The sequence below is a fragment of the Musca domestica genome, unplaced genomic scaffold (genome assembly GCF_030504385.1).
Source record: "Musca domestica strain aabys unplaced genomic scaffold, Musca_domestica.polishedcontigs.V.1.1 32, whole genome shotgun sequence".
NCBI lineage: Eukaryota > Metazoa > Arthropoda > Insecta > Diptera > Muscidae > Musca > Musca domestica.
The window spans coordinates 9,397,389-9,420,257 of NW_026712311.1; the positions used below are offsets into that span (position 1 = coordinate 9,397,389).

The window sequence follows — 22,869 nt, forward strand, 5'->3', positions numbered from 1 at the left end:
TATTTTCAATTAACAAAAAATTATATAGTATGTTAAATTATATAGTATTAACCTCGCTAATGGCTCGTATATAATTATATAAATTTAGTAGAATATAACGATAAGATTTTAATTTCTTTGCCTGCCTTAAACAGCATTACAGTTAAAACTCTTTTTCATTTTACTTTACGTTGTAATATGCCAGTTCTGGAACAGAGCAATAATGTTTGGATTCACACCAATTTGTAGTTTCAAAAAATCATTAGGTAAGGCTTTTTTAGCTTTCAACTAAAAGCATGACCTCGTAAAATCATATGTTTGCAATTTTTCCAAATTATACATTTGATAGCATCTTGTTGTCAAAAAGTTTAATTACAATTCCATTGCATAAAGATGTGGGAACCTGTTTTCAATGAAGATTAATTTTTACGAGGCAGATTACAGAAAAACGTAGAGCTGGATATCATTGTTTAAAATCAGATTGCAATTTTTAAAATATATGTAAATTGAAAAGCTGTCCAATAGTTTCCAAGAAAACTTAATTTCATAAAATATGCCACAGAATTGTAATAATATTATATAATTTCACTTTATTTATATAGAAGAATAGAATTTTTAAAATATTTAATTATTTTTTTTTTTCAATACTAAGAAAGCCAGACATGTAATGTCAGATAAAATATCATAAAAGTAGGAATAATTTATAAATATTAATAAAAAGTTAAATGAATTATTAAAAATAATGAGCGGCCCAATCATATGAATACATGAAAATATTGAAAACTTAAAAATACCCCATAGCTATCTGTTATATTAATTTAAACCATTGTAATGGGATTTTAATATTTGTTTGATAATATGAGTGGGATAACAATTAAAAAAAATTAAATAAGACAGTTTCTAATGCGATAGACTCAAAAGAAATATAAAGGTTCATAAAATGAAATGAGAATAATATTTAACGTTCCTGTACCATGCATGTATTAAAATAAAAAAAAAACTTTTTATTGGTCGAAATCACCAAACATTTTCGAAACAAATAGTGATTTACTATCATTTGTCTCTGTGTATCATGATTTCAGGAAAATCCAAATTAAGAGCAATTAATTGTGATAACGGAACATGGATTATCTCACTCTCTTATTTGGTGCTTCGTTCAATCTGAAATCAAGTGAAATAAAAAAAACTCCTCTATGCATGTTATTCTCAAAGAGTCACACTGACAGTACTGCAAGGGCTTGGGAAGTGGCAAAACCGAAAAATTGCAATAGAAATAATTACATCATACATAAATGTCTAGTGCTGTGTTTTAAAAAATCTACAAAAATTTAAATTTATACAATTAACTTAGTGATATTTAAAGTATTAATTTATTGAAAATTAAGTCGATCGAAACAAGAATTCAATTATTACGGAAAGTTATATGGAAATAAATCAATAAAATCATCAATTAATTCATTAACGCCGATTTTAATGAAGTATAAACCATAAGGAAAACCAAATATTTTTTATTAATACCAACAACAAGTGATTATTTTGTAATAAATAATATACCTTTTATAAACGACCCTACATTGACTCTTTACAATAATTACAACAAGAAAGGAATATTATCAATATTCTAGACCAAATTATAACATTTACAGCAAAGCGGCCGAAAGCGCTCTTTTTAACTTTTGGCGCCTTTCGTTTTGTGAGCTATTCGCATCATCTCAAGTAGAAAGCGTAAGTGTTCACATTTTTTACAGTTACATAAGACGCCACCAACATTTGTCAAGCGATACAAATTGGCGGATTCGAATGATTATAATTAACCTTATCTTCAAAATTGCCTCTATTCCTGGACAGACAACAATCGGCCAATCAATCAAATTGTTCAAATTCAAAATTGTAAAAACTTAATTTTGATGAAATAGGAATCACAATTTTTCTTTAGAAATAATAATGGCAGAACGTTACTACAGGTTTGTCAATTGAAATGAAAGAAAAATAATACAACAAACGAATTGAAATACGTTACTTTTCTTTTGAAGCAACATACATCCTGATGAATCCTCTAAGGTGTATATGAACTACAATGTAATGCAGGCGCCGGCGCCTGCTCCTGCACCACACATCAATAGTTTGGCCGGCATGACAACTCAGATGAACAATGATTACGACTATCTGACAAATACGGCTGCATTTTATACCACAGTGGCTACATCCAACTCCGGTGGTATGGCGGTCGTCGACATGAATAACAATCGTTCAACCAGCCGTTATTACAACATTGGAAGCAATAATGGTAAGCAAAACATCGTATGTGGAGTTGGCAGTGGAAACAGCCAATCCGGACACATTTACACGAACAAAGTCCTACCGTCATCTCTGATGACCAAATACACATCTGCTGGCAGTTATATGCATGGCGGTGGTGGGGGTACAATGATGTCTACTCATGTTCCCTCGAATGACACAAACTCACATCACTTTCAATCGACCCTGCCGCAGGGACAATATGGCAATCACAACAACATCAATAGCTACGGTGGTTACCAGAGAAATCGTTATATGCCCTATAATCGTTCCACCACGCCCAGCACCTTACACCACAATGCAATGCATTCAACGACAGCTATTACAACCTGTGGTCCGCTCACATCAGCTTCGGCTATTTCAAATGCCGGCTATCATCAATTTGCAGCTCCAGTGTATCAGACAACATGTACTCCGGGCGGCATAATGCAGACCTTTGCATCGGCTGCACCACTGACTGCGGTGTCTGTACAGCAACAGCAACAACATACATCTCTGCATCCACACCCAATGACATCGACAATTTGCAATCCTGGGGGTCAAGAATTTACATTTGCTCATGCTGTGTCAGCTTCCCTAACACCATCCACTACAGTAACAGCAACAGTATCCAATAATGGGGATAGTAAGAATTCTATGTCTCTTGCTACAGCCACCGCAACTTCAAGTGGTGGAACCACTACTTCCGGTAACACTGTTATGGTCTCTACGCCATACAGCTCGGGACAATCATTTTCTACTGTCAGCGACCCAAATGATACTGTCACTTTGCAAATTACAAACTTGGACTATTCCATGGATGAGGTTAGTCTAAGAAATTTCCTATTGAATCAGTTAAAACCGATAACACCGGTGGTATCGCTGACATTCGAAGGTAGTTCGTACGCCAAGGTCACCGTTCCAGATCTATATGTAAGTAAACAAAACTGTGCCCAAAGAACTACCATATGCAATTGAAAATTTGTTCTTAGTTTGCCAAACAGGTTGTCTCCAATTTACATCGTAAAAAAATTGGCCACAAGCGAATGTTGGTGTCTTACACCAGGGATTCCTCGTTAACTGAAATCAATACGCTGAGATGTCAAGTAGCTGGTCTACTTAAGGTAATTTCTGTGGCGATAGAAAAAAGTAAACATGCTTAATTTTTTATTTCGCAGGATGTTCCTTGCTACACTTTACCCATGTATAAGTTCCGCGAACTGTTCCAGTCACGATTCAAAACATCTATAAGTGTTTTGGATCTATATAAAATGCAAGACATCTGTATCATTAACTCCGACAACAATGAGGAAAAATTCATTAGTCTACACCCTGATCTAGTCAATTCCCTGGAAAGTTCTCCCCTCATGGAGGGTTTACAGCACAGTGTGCCCTATTGTACAATACACTTCAAGAGAGAGCAACATAAGGGCTGGGCCGAACAAGAAATCGAACCTTTGCCCAATGTCTTCATGACCATTTCTGAAATTCAGCAGATTATTCATCCACTTTTGAAAAATCACACTGGCGATATACCCGTCGCCTCCTTGGTGCATTGCATAGAGGGGCAATTGAAAATTCAAATCACGCCCAACGATAACGGCGTGAACTTGGAACATTTGGTGTGCTGTGTTCAAGGCATACAAATAACGGTGAATAATTTCGGTATAAAAATCCTAGGGTGGCTCGAACTGAACAAAGATAACAATGGCCAGGCTTTGAATTCGAATAGCGAAAGATCAAATTTGTATTCGAAGAACTCAATATCCGATCCGTTATATCAAATTTCCCGCGAAGTAATAGAGCTGGTTAAAATGTCACCCAAGGCTACCATGAAATTCAACCGCTTCATACCGGCCTATCATAATCATTTTGGCAAACAATGTCGTGTGGCGGATTATGGCTACACCAAATTGATTGAGCTTTTCGAGGCTTTGTCTTCGGTGGTGCAAATAATGGGCGATGGGGAGAATCGACAAATTACACTGACACATCGTACTCAAATACGTCGCTTCACGTCCGACCTGCTAAGGGTTTTGAGAGCCCATGGCAACAAGTCGGTTTTGCTGTCCCAATTGCCCAACATATTTGCCCAAACCCAAAATCGAACATTCGATGTCACCGACTATGGAGTCTGTGACATAGTCGACATCTTAGATGGTTTGGTGAACTCGAATATTGTGGTAGTATCCACGGTGCAGAATGGTAAAGATATATTAATATCCATACCGAAACGTAAACAAACAACAAATGAGCTGGAGAAGACCTGTATTTTTGCCGGCGAAATTGTGGAACTCTTCAGTAATGCTCCCCAGTATACGATACTATTCCAAAAATTTGTTCGTTCCTACCACTACCATTTCGGCTACCAATGTCGATTGAGTGATTACGGATTTCAAAAATTAGCCGACCTCATGGAGGCCGTGCATGGAGTTGTCGAAATGGAGCTGACCAACGACGAGGATAAGAAAATTTATCTCACTTCAAAGGTTGCTCGTAGAATATTTGCAGAACAATGTGAAGAACTTATAACTGCAACTACAGGTAATTAAAAAAAATTGCGATGTGTTTTTGAAATGCTTCAAATCTAAATGAAATTTATTCACATTTTTCGAAAGTTTTCAATTATAAGACAGTTTGAGCAATTGTTTTCCTCGTTTTAGGCTCTGGTAAAACATGCATGAAATGGGAAGATGTTGTTAAGCTCCACAAGAAAAAATATGGTTATCAAATACAAGCCCAAACGTTGGGAGTCAAAGATATGAAACAGGCTTTGGATTTGTTGCCATACGTGGAGGTAGGATAATTCAAATTACACATCATAAAAATACATTTCATCTTTTGTTCTTTGCAAATTTTAAGACGTTCGAAAAGGAGGACTCCACTTGGATGATGTGCCACAAAGGCGATAATGTTTTTCGTACACTCTGCTACAGAGCCAGTAAATACTTGCTGTCACATGAAGCCGAAATGATTGAGCAAAAAGATTCAAAAGATCATGAAATCTTCAAGAATCTTTTAACATTGAATGATTTTATAAAGAATTTCAATGAAAAGTATAAAGAAACGATCACAGAGGCTACCGTCAAGGCCATGAAGCATGCCATCGAGGTAAAACTGTGATAGCACATTAAATTAAATATCTGAAACCTTTTCGCTGCTTACAGATTGTGGTCGAGAATGGTGGTACATTTGTAAGAATCTCCGGTCTGATGCATTTCCTTATGAACATAATACGTCTGCTGGAACAGCGTGCTCCCATGTTGTTGCTGGAAATAAAAAATGCCTTGGATTGTACAATAAGTACCACCTTCGAATTTGGATACCCCAATTTATACACGGTCATATCAACACATTCGGATATATTTTATATAAATTTAGGAGTTACTCTGGAACGATCCGAAGTGGGTCTTGTGGGCAACACTGAATGTAAGAAGTTACTTGATTTGGTTTCGAAAGCGGAGCAGATACTTTTAATTTCTTTTTTTTTCAGTGCGTCTAACCTCCTATGCTAATCACAAGCATCTATTTGGTTCCTTGAAGTTGCCCTATAGTAAACAGAAAACTTTACGTGCATCGACAAGACCACCATTGGGCGAAAACAATGGTCGGTGCAATACATCTAACCCCAATCAAGAACCACCGGCCAAAACTCGAGCCATGTCCTCGGATAGCAGCTATAATTCATCTTCCAATTATCGTTCACACAACCCCGCCTCATATTATCAGCAAACCTCAAAGGCATCTACAACATCAGCCTCCTATTGCCCAAAAACGTATTCGACTGGAGGGAATTCATTTAACAATATCAGCAGTAGTTCCTCTATTTACTCCACTGCTTCGCAGAATTCCCACATAATGAATACTTCGGTCTCCAATATGTCGAGTAACAAAGAGAATTCTTTTAACTCATCATTTATGTTCAACAATTCCTTCAATACATCCTCAAATACATCTGGATCATATTGTGAACTCAATGCTAGCATGAACAGTTTAGTTAATCCAATGGGCTGTCTGCCACAGCCTCCACCACCTTTGCACATTGCAAATTCTATGCATTTAAATGCTCCGGTACCCTCTGTTTATCCTACTTCCAAGCTATGGGATCGCCGTCATGGAAATAATTATTATCCGCAGCAACAGCAGCCGCTTTTGAATAGCACTAATTTAACTGGAACTGTTTTGACGCCACTGATAATGCCACCTCCACAACCAACTCAGACTTTAACTATACCGAATCAAAGTTCTATCGGACCTGTAACGGCTGAAGCCTCTGCAGGTCTATACGAGTTAGTAAACAACATACAAATGTGTCCAATTTTGTACGAGCCTCCTAAACCAGATACACCGCCATCAGAGGTAAATGAGACCCAAATAAATGTATTATTTAACACTAATTTTGCAAATATCAACTTTCATGTAGAACATGCCATTTTGGATTGACCCAATATGGACGAACAATAATAGCAATGAAAAATCAAAGGATGATTTGGTGAGTTCTTTTTCTTTTTTAAGCAAAACCTAATAGAATTTACTGGAATATGTCTTTATCTAATAATATGTTTCTTTATTCTATAGCTTAACATACGTCTGCCAGAACTCAAAGCTCTGAATGTTTTGCCTATGCTGTTATCACCATACAGTATCTCTAAAACTGAAAACATGAAACAAGTTTTCAATTTCGATTCTCACGATAGAAAAATTGCCTAACTTATTAATATTTACTATTTCAAATTTACTTTAATTTAGTTCTTAACTACATACGCTCTGTGCCTATCTACGATATAATAATCTTATAACTTAAATAATATTTTTAAATTAAAACTATTTCATACATTTAAAAACACATAATTAATTTGTAAGGCCACAGTGCCATTTTTTGTAAAAATGTTTTTGTGGCAGCTAAATTGTTAAAATATAATAAAGGATCCGAACACCTTATGAATTTGTTATTTGTAAAACAAAAAAAAACCGACACCTTTAAAAGTTTCTTGTAAATGCCACTAGAAAAACATTGATAATTTAAAAATAAATAAAAAATATTTGTACTGTATCAATTGTAGCATATATTTATCAAATATCCTTGTTGAAACAACACACTATAAATTTTAACATATTGTCAATTATTTAATTTTGTAAACAATTTTGCTGTAACTTAATTATGAAAATTATGCTGTTGTATTTCAAATTGGTAATATTAAGAACATTTTGTTAAATATATTAAAAATAATAAAAATGCATGCCTTCAATTACCGTGTTAAACTGTCTACGATATAAATAATTTTGAAATATTTACTTCAAATAAAATTCATTGAATCATTGTTTGAAGTGAATATTTTTAATAAAGAAAGCTCTGCTTAGAAGAAAAAAAACAAAATAACTGTATAATTCATATTGCTTTTATTTTGCTTCTATTAACAATTTTAAAAATATGTTCTTCAAGAACTCGCAAAGGTATCTATTATCGACATTCCTATAAGAATATAATCTCAAACACTATATTGAATAACAAATATAGCAGTATTTTGCAAAAGGCGAAACTAAAAATTAGGGAAGAATTTATCAAAGAACTTATTCGCTAATTCAATGCCAAAGAAGCAGGCAGCATTTGCGGGGAAGGCACGAATCATAATTGGTGTAATGCCACGGTATAGGGCAAGTGGACCATCCTTAACCATCAATTCCTTAAATACGCTACGAATACCATTTTTATAGGTGCCCTCAGGTGCTGTAATTTTAGGAGGCGCAAATATTCAAAATGTTACGCATTGTAATATTAGATTTGTTTTCTTACCAGTTTGCAAACGACTCTTTAATACATCAGCTGGCATGCCAACTAGCCAGTAGCCAATACCAGCTGAGCCACCGGCAAATAAGGTTACTGCTAGAGATACTTGGTCGCTACCAGATTGTTTTTTAGAATAATTTTGTATGGCCTCATAGGCCAAGAAATAAACTCCGTTGGCGGGTAAATCTACGAAAATTATGAAAACATATATTTATTCGTCTGCTTAATTGTTTCAATCCTTCATGGAATGTATGATGCAAATGAAGTTTTATGAATGTCATTTCAATGTCTCGTTAGAGATTTGATTTGAAGCATTTGGGGCTATTTCTTTTTCGTCCGCACGTTACGAAAAATATAAAACTAAAGTGTTAAACATAGTATGTTTGTGTTTATTGCAAAGAATTTTAAAAATTATGCGACATTACGTTGCTATAGGAGAATAACATTTATTTTTTTTCTAAAAAATAAACTATGTCTAATCTTTTGAACATCTTTGGCTGGTTTGGGATGGAAGACAAGCATTATCTTATACATACGACAATACAATAAACCCAAAAAATTTAGATTACTGGTTGAGTAAAATTTAACTATTCAGTGTTTTTTTTTTTTTTTTTTTTGCAATAACAACAGAGAGCAGAACCGGAAAATGGATAGAAACATCAGAAAATTTAAAACTTGATTTTTGTAACTTTGTTCAAAAATAATTCAAAATATTATTTAGAATACTGAATCGATTACGACTGTCAGTTAATACTGATTTTATGGTTACTTCGGTACACTTAACAAGTTCTGCAGAAATACTTATTTTTTGCTTGTGACATATTATATGTTGCCAAATACCTCACTCACATGCCTACAACTAATGCCAATTCTTGACGTTTAACCCCAAAATAATTTAATCTTTAGCATAGTATTTCTGCATTGTTGTATAAATAAAATGGAATTACTTCATACTATTAATTTATCACACACAAAAAAAGAAATCAAGTACATGGCATTTTGACACACAGAAACTGGGCTTGTAAGTGTATGCAAATGTTTTATACATACAAAATAACAACACACACTACTGTATTCATCAAACAACAACTGATAACAACATCCTTTACGTCGTGACTTCCTTCATATACACCACCACCCAAGAATACAATATTTTTAATCTTGTGATGAAGTCGGCTCTATAGTGAGATTCAGTTTTGTTGTTTTGTTTTAATTTTACACAGAATTAATATGTTATTGTACAAAAACATATTTAGTTGTATATCGACTTTTCAACGCACCACAATAAGACGAATTCAATTGAAAAGTACGAACTGACAGGCGGTAAAAGAACATGCGATAAATATTTCAGTTTTAAACTCAACTCGAATATGCCCTTTAAAAAAAATTAAATTAAATTATTCGTTGATAAAATCCTCCGAAATCAGAGCAAAAAAATGAAGGTGTTAATAATTTTAAATGTGATTTTGTTTATTGTGAGTACCCGAAAATAAAAAATTGGATTAAATGTGGAAAAATGTTAAAAAAAATATATCTATTTAACTAAATAACATAACTGTGTGTTCAAAAAAGTTCACTTTTGAAGTAAAAACGTTTATTTTTCAAATAGGAAACTTCTTCTCAAACGTTTAATCATGATGATGGCTATGGAAAATATCATTATGATACATATTCCAATTACAAATCCCACAAATACGCCTCACCACAGCTCAATGAAGACGATGAAAATCTAAAATATCGGCAAGAGGTTAATCTTAATGACAGCTACGATGACGGCATGGATTTGTTTTACAACAAACCGGAAGCGGAAATAAAATCTGATTTAACGCCAACAATAGAAGTTGACACGCTTAAATGTCCCCAGGGCTGTGTGTGTCAGTACGCACACTTAATGGATTTGCCCATATCACGTTGGATAAACCACATGCAACAAAGATATTTAAATTCGAATAACAACGTTGACAACACTGAAGATCTAATCAATAACAATGAATCGTCCTTTGAGAATGACTTGAGTTACACAATAAATCCTTTCATCAAACAAGCTACTTGCATAATGCAAGAAGACACGAATGCAGAGAATCTAATAAATGCTCTGCCTCATGACATGCAAGCTTTGGTTTTGCTATATACTGGCATAGGGAGAAATAAGACGGGTAAATACATCCTCTAGCGGTAAGAATTATTTTACAAATGTCTGTAAATTGCTTTCTTTCATTTTTAGTGAACACAAGCATTTTAAAGCCTTTGAATCAGTTAACAACACTGGAAGTAAGAGGATCACAAGATCGTGGCTTACGTTTGGTTTTAGACGCACCATTGCGATTTCTGAAGCACGCCAATTTCGAATCAATATCGCTGATGGGCTCAGAGATCGTCAAAAGACCAACGGATGTCAAACACCCCAAGGAGGTATTTAATTACAAGCCCAACATTGAGTTGTTAAACAGCATGGAATTCAACGAGAAGGACTACAATACCAAGCATTACGATCGTAAATTACTTGTCGAACTCCAACAGCAAGAACAAGAGGAACTGGAAATCGTGCCGTATGAAGTGTACATAGAAGAAGTTAAAAAGGCAAAAATGCCGTCATTCTATGGATGGGAACGCTTAGAGGTTTTGCGCATACAATCGTGTGGCATGAATGAATTATCTTGGGAAATGTTTATGGGTTTAGACGAACTACAACATCTGTCTTTAGAACACAACGACATACAAGTGGTGCCACCATTTGCCTTATCGGGCGCCACACAACTGCGAACCTTATCACTTGCCCACAATGGTATACATGACTTACATTATCGGAATTTAGCCGGCTTATTTGAATTACATGCATTGGATATAAGCGATAACCGCTTAAGTAAACTAACAGAACTAAGTTTTCCACCATTGCCGAAATTACGAAAAGTCGATTTTCGCAATAATCCCATACGCTACATATTTCCAGCCACATTTTGGGTCATGAATAATACAAGAGAAATGTATTTTGGTTCTGATGAAACACCCCTAGAACTATGGGGCAACCAGCCCTTCAAAAAGCTTACTCAACTCAACATTCTGGAGATAAACAATGTTTCTATTAATAATTTGGAGCAAAATATATTCAAGGTAAACTTACAGTCGGAGATAATCTAATTTTGTTGTAATATTTCCGCTTTTTTAGGATTTGATATCTTTACAAAAACTCAAATTACGAGGTGATGTTAACACATTGGAATTCGATGCATTCTCCGGAATTACTCAATTGGAAGAACTTGATTTATCCAATTGTCAAATCAATGATATATCTATGGATGCTTTTGTCGGCTGTAAACGTTTACGTTTGGTAAATCTCTCTCATAACAACATCAGTTACATACCTCCGGGTCTATTCGACGATCAAACCAACCTTGAGGAAATATATTTAAACAACAATCAGCTAAGAACACTGCCCCGAAACTTCTTTCAGCTAAAACGCCTAGTGGTGGCACGTTTGTCGGAGAATCCTTGGAAATGTTCTTGTGATATGAATAGCTGGAAAGCTAAAATCACTAACCAGGAGATAGCGCCACAAACTGAAAGATGTATCAATGACTTCTTTTCTGGCAAAAAACTATCATGTCGTAAATTTAATACATATAAATTCAACAAACAACTGGCTCCGCGGTGCGATAATTTTAATGGCCGCAGTGTTTACTATGTTCTGCGAAAGCAATTACAATGCGGAGCCAAATATATTCAATTGAAGAAACCTACATCGCAAAACAATAGAATGCCTCATTGGCGTAAATTTGAAGAAAGAGGACATGCATTTAACAATAAACGAAGCAATGAAGCGCCTATGGAAGATAAAAGTAGCCCACTAATAAATCGCATGATGTGGCAATTACAGAAACAAGAAAAAATTCGAACGTCTTTAAGAAATCTACGAGAAAATTCGCTGGAACACCAGTTGAAAAAGGAACCAAAAGAAACTATTCAAATGTCGAAATTTTCTGTTGTCCACGATTACGAGGAGGTACCAAATGATATATGAGTCACACTTGTGATTGTTTTACATATTTATGTATCGAAATGTAAATGAAATGCAATTGATTTTAGCGTGAATACTACATAGGTTAGAAACTAAAATATTGAATGTAAGTTAAACTGTTATTAAATATAAAAAGTAATGTACAAAAACACAATAAAGCCGTCATCAAATAACGAACTAAATTAATTGAATATTTACAATGAATTCGCACTTTTCAGTTGATGATAGCCATAAACACTGGCAAGGAAATGACACCATGAACATACTTTCAAATATATGAAATGAACTTTAAGAAATTTTGTTTGATAATTTGTTGTAAATGAATGATCACACAGAAGTTACAGTACCAATAATAATTATTCTAAAGATTTAGTTGATATAAGGAATAAAGGGCGTCAGCGGAGATCAATGTCTAAAAAAATATTCTGGTAACTCAAATTTTGTTGGCTCGTGCCTACAGCCTCCCCAGATGACTCGAGTTGTTTAGGATGTCGCACGTGTTGCATGCCTAACTACGTGTTTTCTTTAAAGTCCAATTTGTACAAATTTTGATTCGAATGACATTTCGATGGATGTTTTATATATGTATGTTTGTTTTGTAAAAAAAATAAACTTTATCTTACCTCTTAACAAAGTCGCACAACTGCCCTTGTAAATGGAGCGTATACCACCTTCCTTGTAGAGCTTTCCAGCACAGTCAAGCATTCCGTTGTATTTACGCTCTGCCCCTGAGGCTTGCTGAATTTGCAACAAGCATTTAATACGCTCTCCTGGAGCAGTAATAATAGTAGAAAGTAAACCGGAAAATGAACCGGCCACAAATATTTGTCGATAATTTAGTTTGGTGTTTCCTTCAGTCTGTTGGACTCGCTTTCCTAGTGCATAGCCGGCAAAGCAAAGGGCAAAAATGGGTGCAACTCCCACTATCGGGGCTGACATTCCTTTATATAAACCCAAAAATCCTTCATTTTTAATTGTTTTGGCGGCACAATCAAATGTACCCTTATACAATGGTGCTTCGCCGGGGCCAGTGCGAGGCATAGTTTGTAAGCGTACCTTCAAAATATATCAAAAAGGCATTTAAAATTCACTTCAAGACCAAACGCCAAAAATACTTACCTTAATAGTATCCAAAGGATGGCCGGAAATAACGGTACAAATACCACCAAAGCCGCCGCTCAAAAAGGATTTGGCGGGGTTAGCTTTTTTCTCTGAGGTAGAATCCGACATTTTGCGTATAAATTAAGAACAAATGATAGGCCTGTTAAGAAACGAAAACATATAGAGTCAATGAACTTTGGACGAAATAAGTTCCAATCCATAGGGCTTGCTATAATCAGATAACCGCTGCTTGTTAATCATTTCGTCAACTCAAATTTGAAAAAAAGTATTGACTACATGCGTAAACTGCATCAATTCATATTTATTGGTTATAATTAAAAATAACACTGGCACAAATATTCTATGTCCTAGAGGCAAATTAGAGTTATCTATAAAATCTCCCATTACTACTACGACAGCATCAATAAATAAATAAATATTGGCTGTAACTTAAGAGATCTCGACAGAAAATGAAAGTGAAACGTCATCAATAAATGCTACAGACCGGTTTGCTTTCTATTTACATCACAAACGGTATGATATTCAATAAATTAATTAACTAGAACTACAAGAATCTAAAGATCAAAGTGCACACTCACCGCCAAATGAAACAAAATGTTACTGAATTTGATTGAATGTGTAGTTTTTTTGTGTTGTTGTAATGTCAACTAGGCAGGCTTCACAGCTGATGACAAGGTAGATCTAACAGGTAACCGCATCGGCGAATTGCTACAACAAAGCAACTTTTGTGGTCCCCTCAAATGTCAAAATTGGCATCTAAGGCGAAAAACATAGATTCGCCATGACATTTAAAGGTTGCGGCAAATTTGTTTCAACCAATCAGAAACGAGGTGTTTGTTTACATTTTATTTTGTGTGCCTCTCGTCGTAAACGAACGTCGCAATATAAGTTTTTATTGTAAAACAAATAAAAGTAAAATAAGTATTAATTGTAGTATTGCGATATTTTTTAAACCAAGAAACTTATAATGACTATATTTTACTGGTTTAAACCGAAAGTTTTCCGGAACTGCGAATGACAAGAGTCGAATTCTTGCACTACTTCCCGTGATGTTCTTTGGGAATCTTTGATGTTGAGGCTAACTTAATTCTTAAAGCTGCATTATATTCTAACCTCCTTCCATCATTTTCTTTTAATTTTTTTACTGGTTTCACTCTAAACTTGCTCTTAAATTATTTGAATTTTTTTAGGGAAGACAACATAAACAAATTTGTTGTTGCATTCATTTAGGGCGAATTCTTCATTACAACAATTTGTTTTGACATTAAATGGTGCCGTCAGCTGGGCTGATGCGATTACCTAATACATCTACCTTGGCTGATGATAAGAGTCAAACAGAGATGCCAAGGTATTCACAAAACGTTTACTGGCTGTGTCTAATTAAGTTCCCAATAAAATATACTGTTTATCGTCTAGCAGAGAGAATGTTCACCCAAATAAAATATGTCAATATATGTAAACAGACGATTTTCAGTAAGAAATAACAAAAACATTTTATATTAACACTGAAACCAGACTTTTTCATAGACACTATTGTCTTGATAAAGTATACGGTAGATCAAGGAGGTAAAGTCATGCAATCGTATGTTTACAATTTTTTCAAATATTATTAATTTGACAACATCTCATTATTAAAATTTTTATTTATAAATCCATTGCACATACACAAGTCAGATAGCGGAACCTGTTTTTATGTAGTAAAATGTGACAATGTAGATTACAGAAAATGCAGAGATGGGTACGCATATTTGAAATGACTTTACCTTCTTGATTATATCATGATAGAGTAGTTTCTCAAAATGATGGATTCATACCAAAAGAAAAAAATAAATTCTCTAAAATATCTACAAGGACAAAATATTACTTTATTATATTATTATATTTTTTCAACGATAGTATGAAAAATGTTAACAAAATCTTTAAAATTTCGATTATTTAACAAATTTCAACAATTGTTTTTGATTTTTGCAATATCTCTAAAAAACTTAGCAATGCTTAACAAAAAATTACCGTACAGACCTATTAATATAATATAAAAATAAAATACATCATAGTTCCATTGAATGAATATAATGAATATATCAATAAATCATTGAAGCTAAGCGACAGACATCTACAACTTGGAAATGGCTTTGAACATTGGTGACCAATTTCCCAACTTCCAGGCTGAAACTAGCCAAGGCAAAATCGATTTTTATGAATGGATGGAAGAGTCGTAAGTTGACAGATTTTTGTATAAGATTATTAATTGAGTGGAATATATATTACCTAAAAACTGTGGTGTCCCAAAGTATCGCTTAAATAATATAATTAACATTTTTATAAGCTTAAATTAAAAAAAAGACACTATTTTTTTACATCTAGATGGGCAATCTTATTTTCTCATCCTGCTGATTATACTCCGGTTTGCACAACAGAATTGGCACGTGTTGCACAATTGTTACCGGAATTTAAGAAACGCAATGTTAAACCAATTGCTTTGTCTGTTGATACTGTCGACTCGCACAGAGGATGGATTGAGGATATAAAAGCATATGGAAGTAAGTTTTTTAAGCAGTGCAGATACAAAAAAAAAACTCATTAAATCTACTTATATTAGGCCTTTCATCGTTCGATTACCCCATTATTGCGGATGACAAGCGGGAGTTGGCAACCAAATTGAACATGCTGGATAAAGATGAGTTGAACAAGGATGGGATACCTCTAACATGTCGCGCTGTCTTTATAGTTGACAATAATAAGAAACTGCGCTTGTCTATTTTGTATCCAGCGACTACCGGCAGAAATTTTGAGTATAATACACCTATTTTGTCAATAATGTGAAATAGCTTTTATCACCTCTCCATTTAATTCTAGTGAAATACTGAGAGTAATTGACTCTTTAATTTTGACGTCAACCAAGTCTGTTGCCACTCCAGCTGATTGGAAGGTAAATATTGCATACTAAATTTTGTTTAAAGAATCCTTTCGGATTCAACAGTATTAGCAGTATTGATTTATTTAACACTGCTTCTTATGCACTTTTTTCAGCAAGGTGAAACATGTATGATTTTACCAACAATTTCCGACCAGGAAGCTTTGGATAAATTTCCTAATGGTTACACCACACGAGATGTTCCTTCGGGCAAGAAGTATATACGGGAAACGGCACAACCCTAAAATAAAATACTTAACATTCCAATGTTTTGATTGTATTTTGTATATTTTTCATAAAAAAGTAAAGTAAAAAAAGACAAAATTTTAAAATTCTGTTTACAATTTTGGCGCATTTTGCGCAGGTTTATAACAAAAAATATAATTGTTTCTATTTTTGTACAAATTTTTTGTATTGTGGAATGAACAAATTTTCAGCTTAACCAAATAAAACAAATACCGATAAAAAAAAAACTTAAAAGGTACATTAAATAAATTGCACGGAACAATGTTGTGTTTTCTATTTAAAACATTTGTATATACGTCAAAATATCCAAATAGCACATCCTCGTCTGACCTTGGAAGCAGAAACACAAATTGAAGCATTTAAATGTTTAGAACTTACATGTATATTCAACACCACTAGAAACCTTAACAAAAAATTGCCTATTCTATTTATTTAATTTCGTTGGGGCTTTGTCAACATCTTGCCCAATCTCCTGGCAATAAACGGCCACAGTATAAGCAAAATAAACCACAGTGGTGAAATGCCTTCCAGCGGCCACCAATTGGGATATTTCTGTTTGCGTTCCAATGTGCCCTTAGACGTCGTACTCAGAGTGTTTTTGGAAAGTGCCAATTTGAGATCTCGTACGGTTTTCTCCAAATCGAAGATACGTTGATTAACAGATGAAATATCTAGATTCATTCTCGTCACCGTATCTTGTACCTGTTTTAAAATATGGTTATTCTGTTGTAATGATTCATTCAATTCGTGTTGTATATCAAACGGATCCACATATTCTTCATCGTCGGACTGATCAACATTTCCATTGGTTTGTGAATATATATTGTACGTTTCTGGGACATTTGTTTGTGTTTCATTGGGTAGAACTGTTGTTGGATTTTCCAATTCAACATCTTCCGCTGAAGAGTCGTGTCCATTTGTAAGTGGCTATAAAAAACTTGCATTATATAAACAAAACAAAATGCAATGAATCCAATTACCTCTTCGTCAACTATGATGTTACTGCTGGCCCCGTGTTGTGGACTGTTTGTTCGTGAGTTAAACGGTGAACTAGGATGTGATTCAGCAAGTTTTTTCATACCAGGTGCTATAATTTCTAACTCATCCAGATTTATATTCTCCAAACCTTGTAAACTGCCAACAAAATTTTGAACATTTTCGGTGAATGACATGGTTTCAATAATTTCTTGTAATCCTTCCACATATTTCTGCATAGCTTGTTCTTTTGTTAAATGCCTATTTGAATTCCAAGCATCGTATTTAGCTTTCCCAACTACATCCCAAAAAGCTGGTCTCTTCGATGAGCATGGTCCTTCCGTTGCCTATTAAGTCGTTATTTTTTTTTTTGGTTTAGTATATCAGAAAGGAAGATATTTACGTTCAAATTACTTACCTGTTTAAAGAGACCATAAAATTTAAGCATCATCATTGTACTAGGCTGATAAGGCCCATTTTTTGGCAAGTTTTTTATAACATTCACAGCTGCTTGGAACTTTTCTTGGACAGACGCCATGGTTAACTACAAAACTGATGGAAACAAATATTCAAATGTCTTATTATTCTAAATATACATCTAATACGATTAGATTATCGATTCTAGGGGTCTTTGAGTTCTACTGATAAAACAGCAGAAGGCAAACTACGAGGGTTTAAGGTTCATATTTAATCGTTGTTATTTTTATGGGTGTATGATCGCAGTTCATGCAAAGTCACTACATTGTACAATTTGGTTTGTTACAACATCCAACATCTGCTTACAAAACGTTCAAAGCAGTTCTGCAATTATCAATCCACAAACCTTTTTCTATAATATATGTATTTTTTATGAATTAATTCTATTTAATAACAATAACAGGGCCCCGAGTAGAAAAACTTTAAAAAACTTTAGCACAAAACCAAGGTAGATCTACCTTGGTACAAACTTTCTTTGCTTATATACAACGACCGATTTTTTCGTCGGCGATGAATAATCAGGTATAAGCCAATCGGCGACGCCGCCCTGTGCTTTTTATGTACTCTGTACAGAAACACATCAACCATGTCCCAATTATAAAGCTGCCCTCAGACACACCAACAATTGGCCCAACTTGTCACTTTTAAGTTGTATGAAAAAGTTGGTCGGTCTCCTCGCACGTACCAACTTTTCATACAACTGTAGTACGAACTTTTCATTTACAAAGTATTTTTGAAGCGCCAACATGAACTCGGATGCTCTTGCGCTACTTGGAATTGATATAATTTTAGAGGAAGAAGAAGAAAGATTTATGATTATGTTTTGTTTTCGTTTCTCTTCTTGCGCTCAGCGCTCAGCTTATGTATGTGCTGCTTCACCAAAGTCAAGACATAAATGAAGAAAATACTGAAGTTGGTTTTTTGAATAACTTTTATACCCTACACCACAAGGTGGTCAGGGTATTATGTCTTTGTGAATTTCTTTGTATCAGGCAAAAGGAAACGAGATAGACCCATAGTTCCTTTTGATGATCTGCATAGAATCACTTTCTGAGTTGATTTATGCATGTCAGTCCGTCTGTCCGTCCGTCCATCTGTCCATGTATTCTTGTGAACAAAATGCAGGTCGCATTTATTATCCGATTGTGATGAAATTTTGCAAAAAACATTTGTTTGGCCCCACGACGAACCCTATTGATTGAGATAATCGGTAAAAAATTAGATATAGCTCCCATATATATCATCGTCCGATTTGCATTTTATTGTGCACCAAACGTGTAATATCAGCCTGAATAGTATGGAATTTTGAACATACAACCAAATTAGGCCTGAAAAAAAAGTATGCCAAATTTGATCGAAATCGGTTCAGATATAGCTATAGTTCCCATATATATTGTTCATCCGATTTTTTATTTTTGTCCTCCGCAGCCGTAATATGCACTCTGTAACAACAATATTTGGGGAAATATATCAAATGCAGCTCAGAAATACCTTTGCTAAATTTTATCGAGATCGGTTTAGATTTGGATATAGCTCCCATATATAACTTCATCCGATTTACCTTTTATCGTGCACCAAACGTCTAATATTTGCCCAAATGGGATGGAATTTGGCACATACGACCGAACAGCTATAGCTCCCATATATATTGTTCATCCGATTTGTTATATTTGTTACCTACAGCCATAATATGCACTCCGTAACAACGATATTCAGGGAAATATATCAAATACAGCTCAGAAATATCTTTGCCAAATTTTATCGAGATCGGTTCAGATTTGGATATAGTTCAGATATATATCTTTATCTGTTTTCAAATTAATTTTGCGCCAAATGGGCAATACAAGTCCGAATTTAAACGATACAAATGCTTCGGCATATTTAGTCCTTTGAATTTTAAATTATATTTATAATCATAGCGTGTATGATTGAATTCTCCCATAAAAACTTTTAATTATTAAGTGGGGCTCAACTAAATTAGCAAAGTGGTGTAGGGTATCATAAAGTTCATTGCCACAGCAGCTATGCAGTGCGACTACCTGTATTCTTCTACCATCGTTTTGAAGTTTGTTTTTGTTGCAGCGAATTCAAATTTAATTGGCAGATCGTCCGGTAATCAGCTGAGCTGGAAGGGGGACCTTATACTTGGATCATGACATCAACAATTATTATGCTCAATACACAGCTGTATGTTCACCAGGGGTGTCGAATTCTATCCCAGTCTGCGAAATATATGTGTTCAGTGAATGAACAAAGGAATGAGATTTAGAGAAGCTATTTATATTATTCACAGAACTAATCATGGTAGAAGAATATAGGTAGACGCGTCGACACAGCTGCTGGGACAATGAACTGTCAAACCAATTTTTGAATTGAAAATGTTGAATGAAAAATTATTTAAATTTGTAAAAATTGTTGAATTATAATAGCCTCCGAAAGACGTAGTACAAGAAAACATATAAAAATCCACTTATATTTGGAAAAAACATTTAAATTTTTTTGACATATCAATGCTCCCAAGCGTTGATGCATCTACCTATATTCTTCTGTCATGGAACTAATGTAAACTATTTAAATGCTTACAAATCAAGAGCCTGCATTTAATAGAAAATGTACAAGTCAAAAACTATATATGTAATTTATTTTGAAAGAATCACCTATTTTGCTATGTTCTTTGTTTTCGGGCTCAAACAATGTAATGAACCATTTACTGGAATTAACGTTTAATGTCCAAACAGACAATAATCAGAGTAGGGCGAACCAACGGGAGTCATTAATATGCTAGCTTAGTCGGCTTGGGGGGTTCGTGTTCTCCCAAACTCTAATATAATACAAATGGTCATACACAAATAAATTTAGAGACTCCCTCAAAACAATTTTACTATTGAAGAAAACTCAGAACAAATCAAAATAAATTATAAAATGAAACAAATTGATCCCCTACCTTTCTGGTGACAGTTGAAATACCCCGGGAGATCAAATAAACCTGTAGAAACACAAATTATCAATCATCATTCTATTAACATCTCCTGATGTTGCGGAGACCTTGCTCTTCACCCTCCCAACCAATGACTTCAGTCATGCAATTTAGATTTCTTGCTGAAGTCCCTGTTACGCTACACCCAGTTATTAGTTGTTCACACCCGGTAAGAACTAAGGTACAGACTTACATATTCATTTTTAAATTCAAATTATATTTCCATAAATCTTTTCTCGACAAAACATTTTACAAGGGGAATATTAAAGTTCATTAACTTAAAGAATAATTGCAGATAAATACATAATTCATCAATGAATTGTCTATTTGATATAAACTAATGTCAAATATGGAGTATACCTATCAATTCAGAGTAGCGTATTCACTTATGTTAAATGAGAAACTATGAATGTATAACAAAATTATTGAAAGAATGCGCAAACGAGTTTACAATAAGATCGACATAATGATCATAAACATTCATTCATTCATAGTTATATTGTATCAAATTTCAACTTACTATGATAGAATGAAAGAATAAAAAAAACAACAATGCAAAGCAATACGTTATATGAATGGACAAACTCACCACTTACATGAAATTGCTGCCGCTGCTAGATGAGGCCTCGTCTGCTGCTGACGCTAATAGATGATGAAGTTCAGTAAGATGTTGCTTTGCAATGCCTATGACCGCTTATTACTTAATTATTATGTACACTTTAGAAATATTAAGGAAGGGATTAAATTATAGTATTTAAAATATTTAGTAATATGAATAGTATGGAATCTAATGCATTTTATATAAATACCACATTGAATGGATCTTGATGAAATTTTTATAAGTAGTCTGGAGTGATATAAGTCCGGAATTTATGTCACAGGTTAGAATAGGTCGCTAGCGATAGTTCGTTGAAATGCTGGCATGACCAGTATGTAGAATGAAAACAGGTTGAAACCATCTCAATTTGGGGGATTCTAATGTTGCCGCTTCTTTCCACACTTTAAAATATTTTGTGCCTGTGGAATTTGGAATTCTGGGACTTGCTCTGGAATTATTATAATATTTTAATTCAGAGTAGCGACACCTGAAACCGCTTCCGATGGTATAAATTGCTTTATGAGTTTAAGTATTTCGTTTTCCCAAATTGTCATGTACTTCGAGTTTCTTTAGACTTGGACACTGTGGAAAGCAAGTCACACAATTAGGCGGTGGATAGCGTTGGGACCCACGTGTCCTGGACTCGTCTCATGGAATAAGCAAATGAATCCAAAGAGCACGCCAAAAAGCGCCGTGTTCTTCAAATCAACCAATTTAGAAGTATTTTAAGCTATTCTACTCAGTAGAACTTCCAAATAAAGGAAATAGCTCAAATTCTATAACACGCGGGTCGCTGATCACTATGAGGTTAAGATTTCTGTATGGGCCAAAAATTACACATTTCACTGTTTTATCAAAATTTTGCACACTTTCACAAAAAATATATTTTACCTGTACAAATATTTGGGGAATTTGATTTTATTTAATTTGGTAAAGAAACTAAGTTTTTCTTTTTTTTTTTTATTATTTTTTTAACTTTCCTTTGCAAACTGTCTAGTTTGTTAAATTTAGTAGTGATTCAGTCTTCACTATTGGATGGTTGACAGAGAAAAGAACGTTGAAAGTCAGCGGTACCAAATTGAAGCCTACGGACAAGTACATTTGCTGCGAGCATATGCTTGTTGAGTGTGCGGTATTTGCTTGTGATTGTCGGTAATCTTAATTAAGGATTAGCGTGTACAGTACCCCTTACAATAGATTTCGGTTAAAATAATATCAATTCAAAAAATAAAAATTAGCTACTTTCAAATGTACGACACCTTCCAAAACAGTCATTACAAACCGCATAATGCTTCCATATTATGGTAAAGTATTATGAGGAGAGATATGAATTATGGCCGAATATCTTTTGCGTGATATGTACCTGTGTTGTTGCTATCTAGATCCTGTAGTATATAATAATGACTACCAATTTTCTCTTTAACCTTCGCCTTAATATATATAGGAGCTAGTTTGGCATTGAATTTCTTTTCTTGTGAGCTCTGAGCGAAGTTTCTGCGAA

The 22,869-nt window shown here is 34.3% G+C and overlaps 5 protein-coding genes across 7 annotated transcripts; 3 read left to right on the forward strand and 2 right to left on the reverse strand.

Annotated features, from left to right (window-relative positions):
- The first annotated feature begins 1,221 nt into the window (after positions 1-1,221).
- On the forward strand, positions 1,222-7,505 carry LOC101891114 (meiosis regulator and mRNA stability factor 1). Of its 2 annotated transcripts, XM_011293800.3 has the most exons (11): positions 1,222-1,704; positions 1,828-1,943; positions 2,013-3,189; positions 3,249-3,380; positions 3,435-4,800; positions 4,920-5,053; positions 5,119-5,367; positions 5,424-5,685; positions 5,750-6,615; positions 6,680-6,748; positions 6,835-7,505. In XM_011293800.3, the coding sequence occupies exons 2-11, from the start codon at positions 1,924-1,926 to the stop codon at positions 6,964-6,966; spliced, it is 4,407 nt and encodes a 1,468-aa protein (XP_011292102.1). In that variant the 5' UTR covers positions 1,222-1,704; positions 1,828-1,923; the 3' UTR covers positions 6,967-7,505. The 2 variants fall into 2 exon arrangements, with proteins under 2 accessions (XP_011292102.1, XP_058981217.1); XM_059125234.1 differs by lacking the exon at positions 1,222-1,704 and having other exon boundaries at positions 1,775-1,943.
- Positions 7,506-7,639: 134 nt separating this feature from the next.
- Positions 7,640-13,917, reverse strand: LOC101888010 (congested-like trachea protein). 2 transcript variants are annotated; one of them, XM_005182507.4, is made up of 5 exons: positions 13,760-13,917; positions 13,179-13,320; positions 12,683-13,115; positions 8,051-8,230; positions 7,640-7,984 (listed from the first exon to the last, which is right to left on the reverse strand). In XM_005182507.4, exons 2-5 carry the CDS (start codon positions 13,287-13,289, stop codon positions 7,797-7,799), a joined length of 912 nt encoding a protein of 303 aa, XP_005182564.1. In that variant the 5' UTR covers positions 13,290-13,320; positions 13,760-13,917; the 3' UTR covers positions 7,640-7,796. The 2 variants fall into 2 exon arrangements, with proteins under 2 accessions (XP_005182564.1, XP_058981218.1); XM_059125235.1 differs by lacking the exon at positions 13,760-13,917 and adding an exon at positions 13,666-13,753.
- On the forward strand, positions 9,211-12,241 carry LOC101887844 (toll-like receptor 13). The gene is made up of 4 exons (XM_005182506.4): positions 9,211-9,519; positions 9,654-10,200; positions 10,269-11,155; positions 11,211-12,241. Exons 1-4 carry the CDS (start codon positions 9,481-9,483, stop codon positions 12,060-12,062), a joined length of 2,325 nt encoding a protein of 774 aa, XP_005182563.1. The 5' UTR covers positions 9,211-9,480; the 3' UTR covers positions 12,063-12,241.
- Positions 13,918-15,236: 1,319 nt separating the features above from the next.
- Positions 15,237-16,427, forward strand: LOC101887675 (peroxiredoxin-6). Its single transcript, XM_005182505.4, has 5 exons — positions 15,237-15,396; positions 15,546-15,721; positions 15,781-15,973; positions 16,038-16,110; positions 16,212-16,427. The coding sequence occupies exons 1-5, from the start codon at positions 15,308-15,310 to the stop codon at positions 16,338-16,340; spliced, it is 660 nt and encodes a 219-aa protein (XP_005182562.1). The 5' UTR covers positions 15,237-15,307; the 3' UTR covers positions 16,341-16,427.
- A 314-nt stretch (positions 16,428-16,741) lies between these two features.
- On the reverse strand, positions 16,742-18,295 carry LOC101887503 (acyl-CoA-binding domain-containing protein 5). The gene is made up of 4 exons (XM_005182504.4): positions 18,140-18,295; positions 17,735-17,868; positions 17,322-17,663; positions 16,742-17,268 (listed from the first exon to the last, which is right to left on the reverse strand). The coding sequence occupies exons 2-4, from the start codon at positions 17,852-17,854 to the stop codon at positions 16,774-16,776; spliced, it is 957 nt and encodes a 318-aa protein (XP_005182561.1). The 5' UTR covers positions 17,855-17,868; positions 18,140-18,295; the 3' UTR covers positions 16,742-16,773.
- Positions 18,296-22,869: the final 4,574 nt, after the last annotated feature.

Bases quoted from the DNA above. Each gene is read 5' to 3' on its own strand.
- LOC101888010 (XM_005182507.4), bottom strand. From the start codon at position 13,289: ATGTCGGATTCTACCTCAGAGAAAAAAGCTAACCCCGCCAAATCCTTT. The intron at 8,231-12,682 runs GTAAGATAAAGT...TAATTTTCGTAG, and splicing joins TTGTGCGACTTTGTTAAGAG to ATTTACCCGCCAACGGAGTT. The intron at 7,985-8,050 runs GTAAGAAAACAA...CTAAAATTACAG, and splicing joins AAAGAGTCGTTTGCAAACTG to CACCTGAGGGCACCTATAAA.
- LOC101891114 (XM_011293800.3), top strand. From the start codon at position 1,924: ATGGCAGAACGTTACTACAG. The intron at 5,686-5,749 runs GTAAGAAGTTAC...TTTTTTTTTCAG, and splicing joins TCTTGTGGGCAACACTGAAT to TGCGTCTAACCTCCTATGCT. The intron at 6,749-6,834 runs GTGAGTTCTTTT...TTTATTCTATAG, and splicing joins AAAAATCAAAGGATGATTTG to CTTAACATACGTCTGCCAGA.
- LOC101887675 (XM_005182505.4), top strand. From the start codon at position 15,308: ATGGCTTTGAACATTGGTGACCAATTTCCCAACTTCCAGGCTGAAACT. The intron at 15,974-16,037 runs GTATAATACACC...ATTTAATTCTAG, and splicing joins ACTACCGGCAGAAATTTTGA to TGAAATACTGAGAGTAATTG. The intron at 16,111-16,211 runs GTAAATATTGCA...CACTTTTTTCAG, and splicing joins CCACTCCAGCTGATTGGAAG to CAAGGTGAAACATGTATGAT.
- LOC101887503 (XM_005182504.4), bottom strand. From the start codon at position 17,854: ATGGCGTCTGTCCAAGAAAAGTTCCAAGCAGCTGTGAATGTTATAAAA. The intron at 17,664-17,734 runs GTAAGTAATTTG...ACGACTTAATAG, and splicing joins TTTATGGTCTCTTTAAACAG to GCAACGGAAGGACCATGCTC. The intron at 17,269-17,321 runs GTAATTGGATTC...AGTTTTTTATAG, and splicing joins ACATCATAGTTGACGAAGAG to CCACTTACAAATGGACACGA.
- LOC101887844 (XM_005182506.4), top strand. From the start codon at position 9,481: ATGAAGGTGTTAATAATTTTAAATGTGATTTTGTTTATT. The intron at 9,520-9,653 runs GTGAGTACCCGA...TTTTTCAAATAG, and splicing joins TAAATGTGATTTTGTTTATT to GAAACTTCTTCTCAAACGTT. The intron at 11,156-11,210 runs GTAAACTTACAG...CCGCTTTTTTAG, and splicing joins TGGAGCAAAATATATTCAAG to GATTTGATATCTTTACAAAA.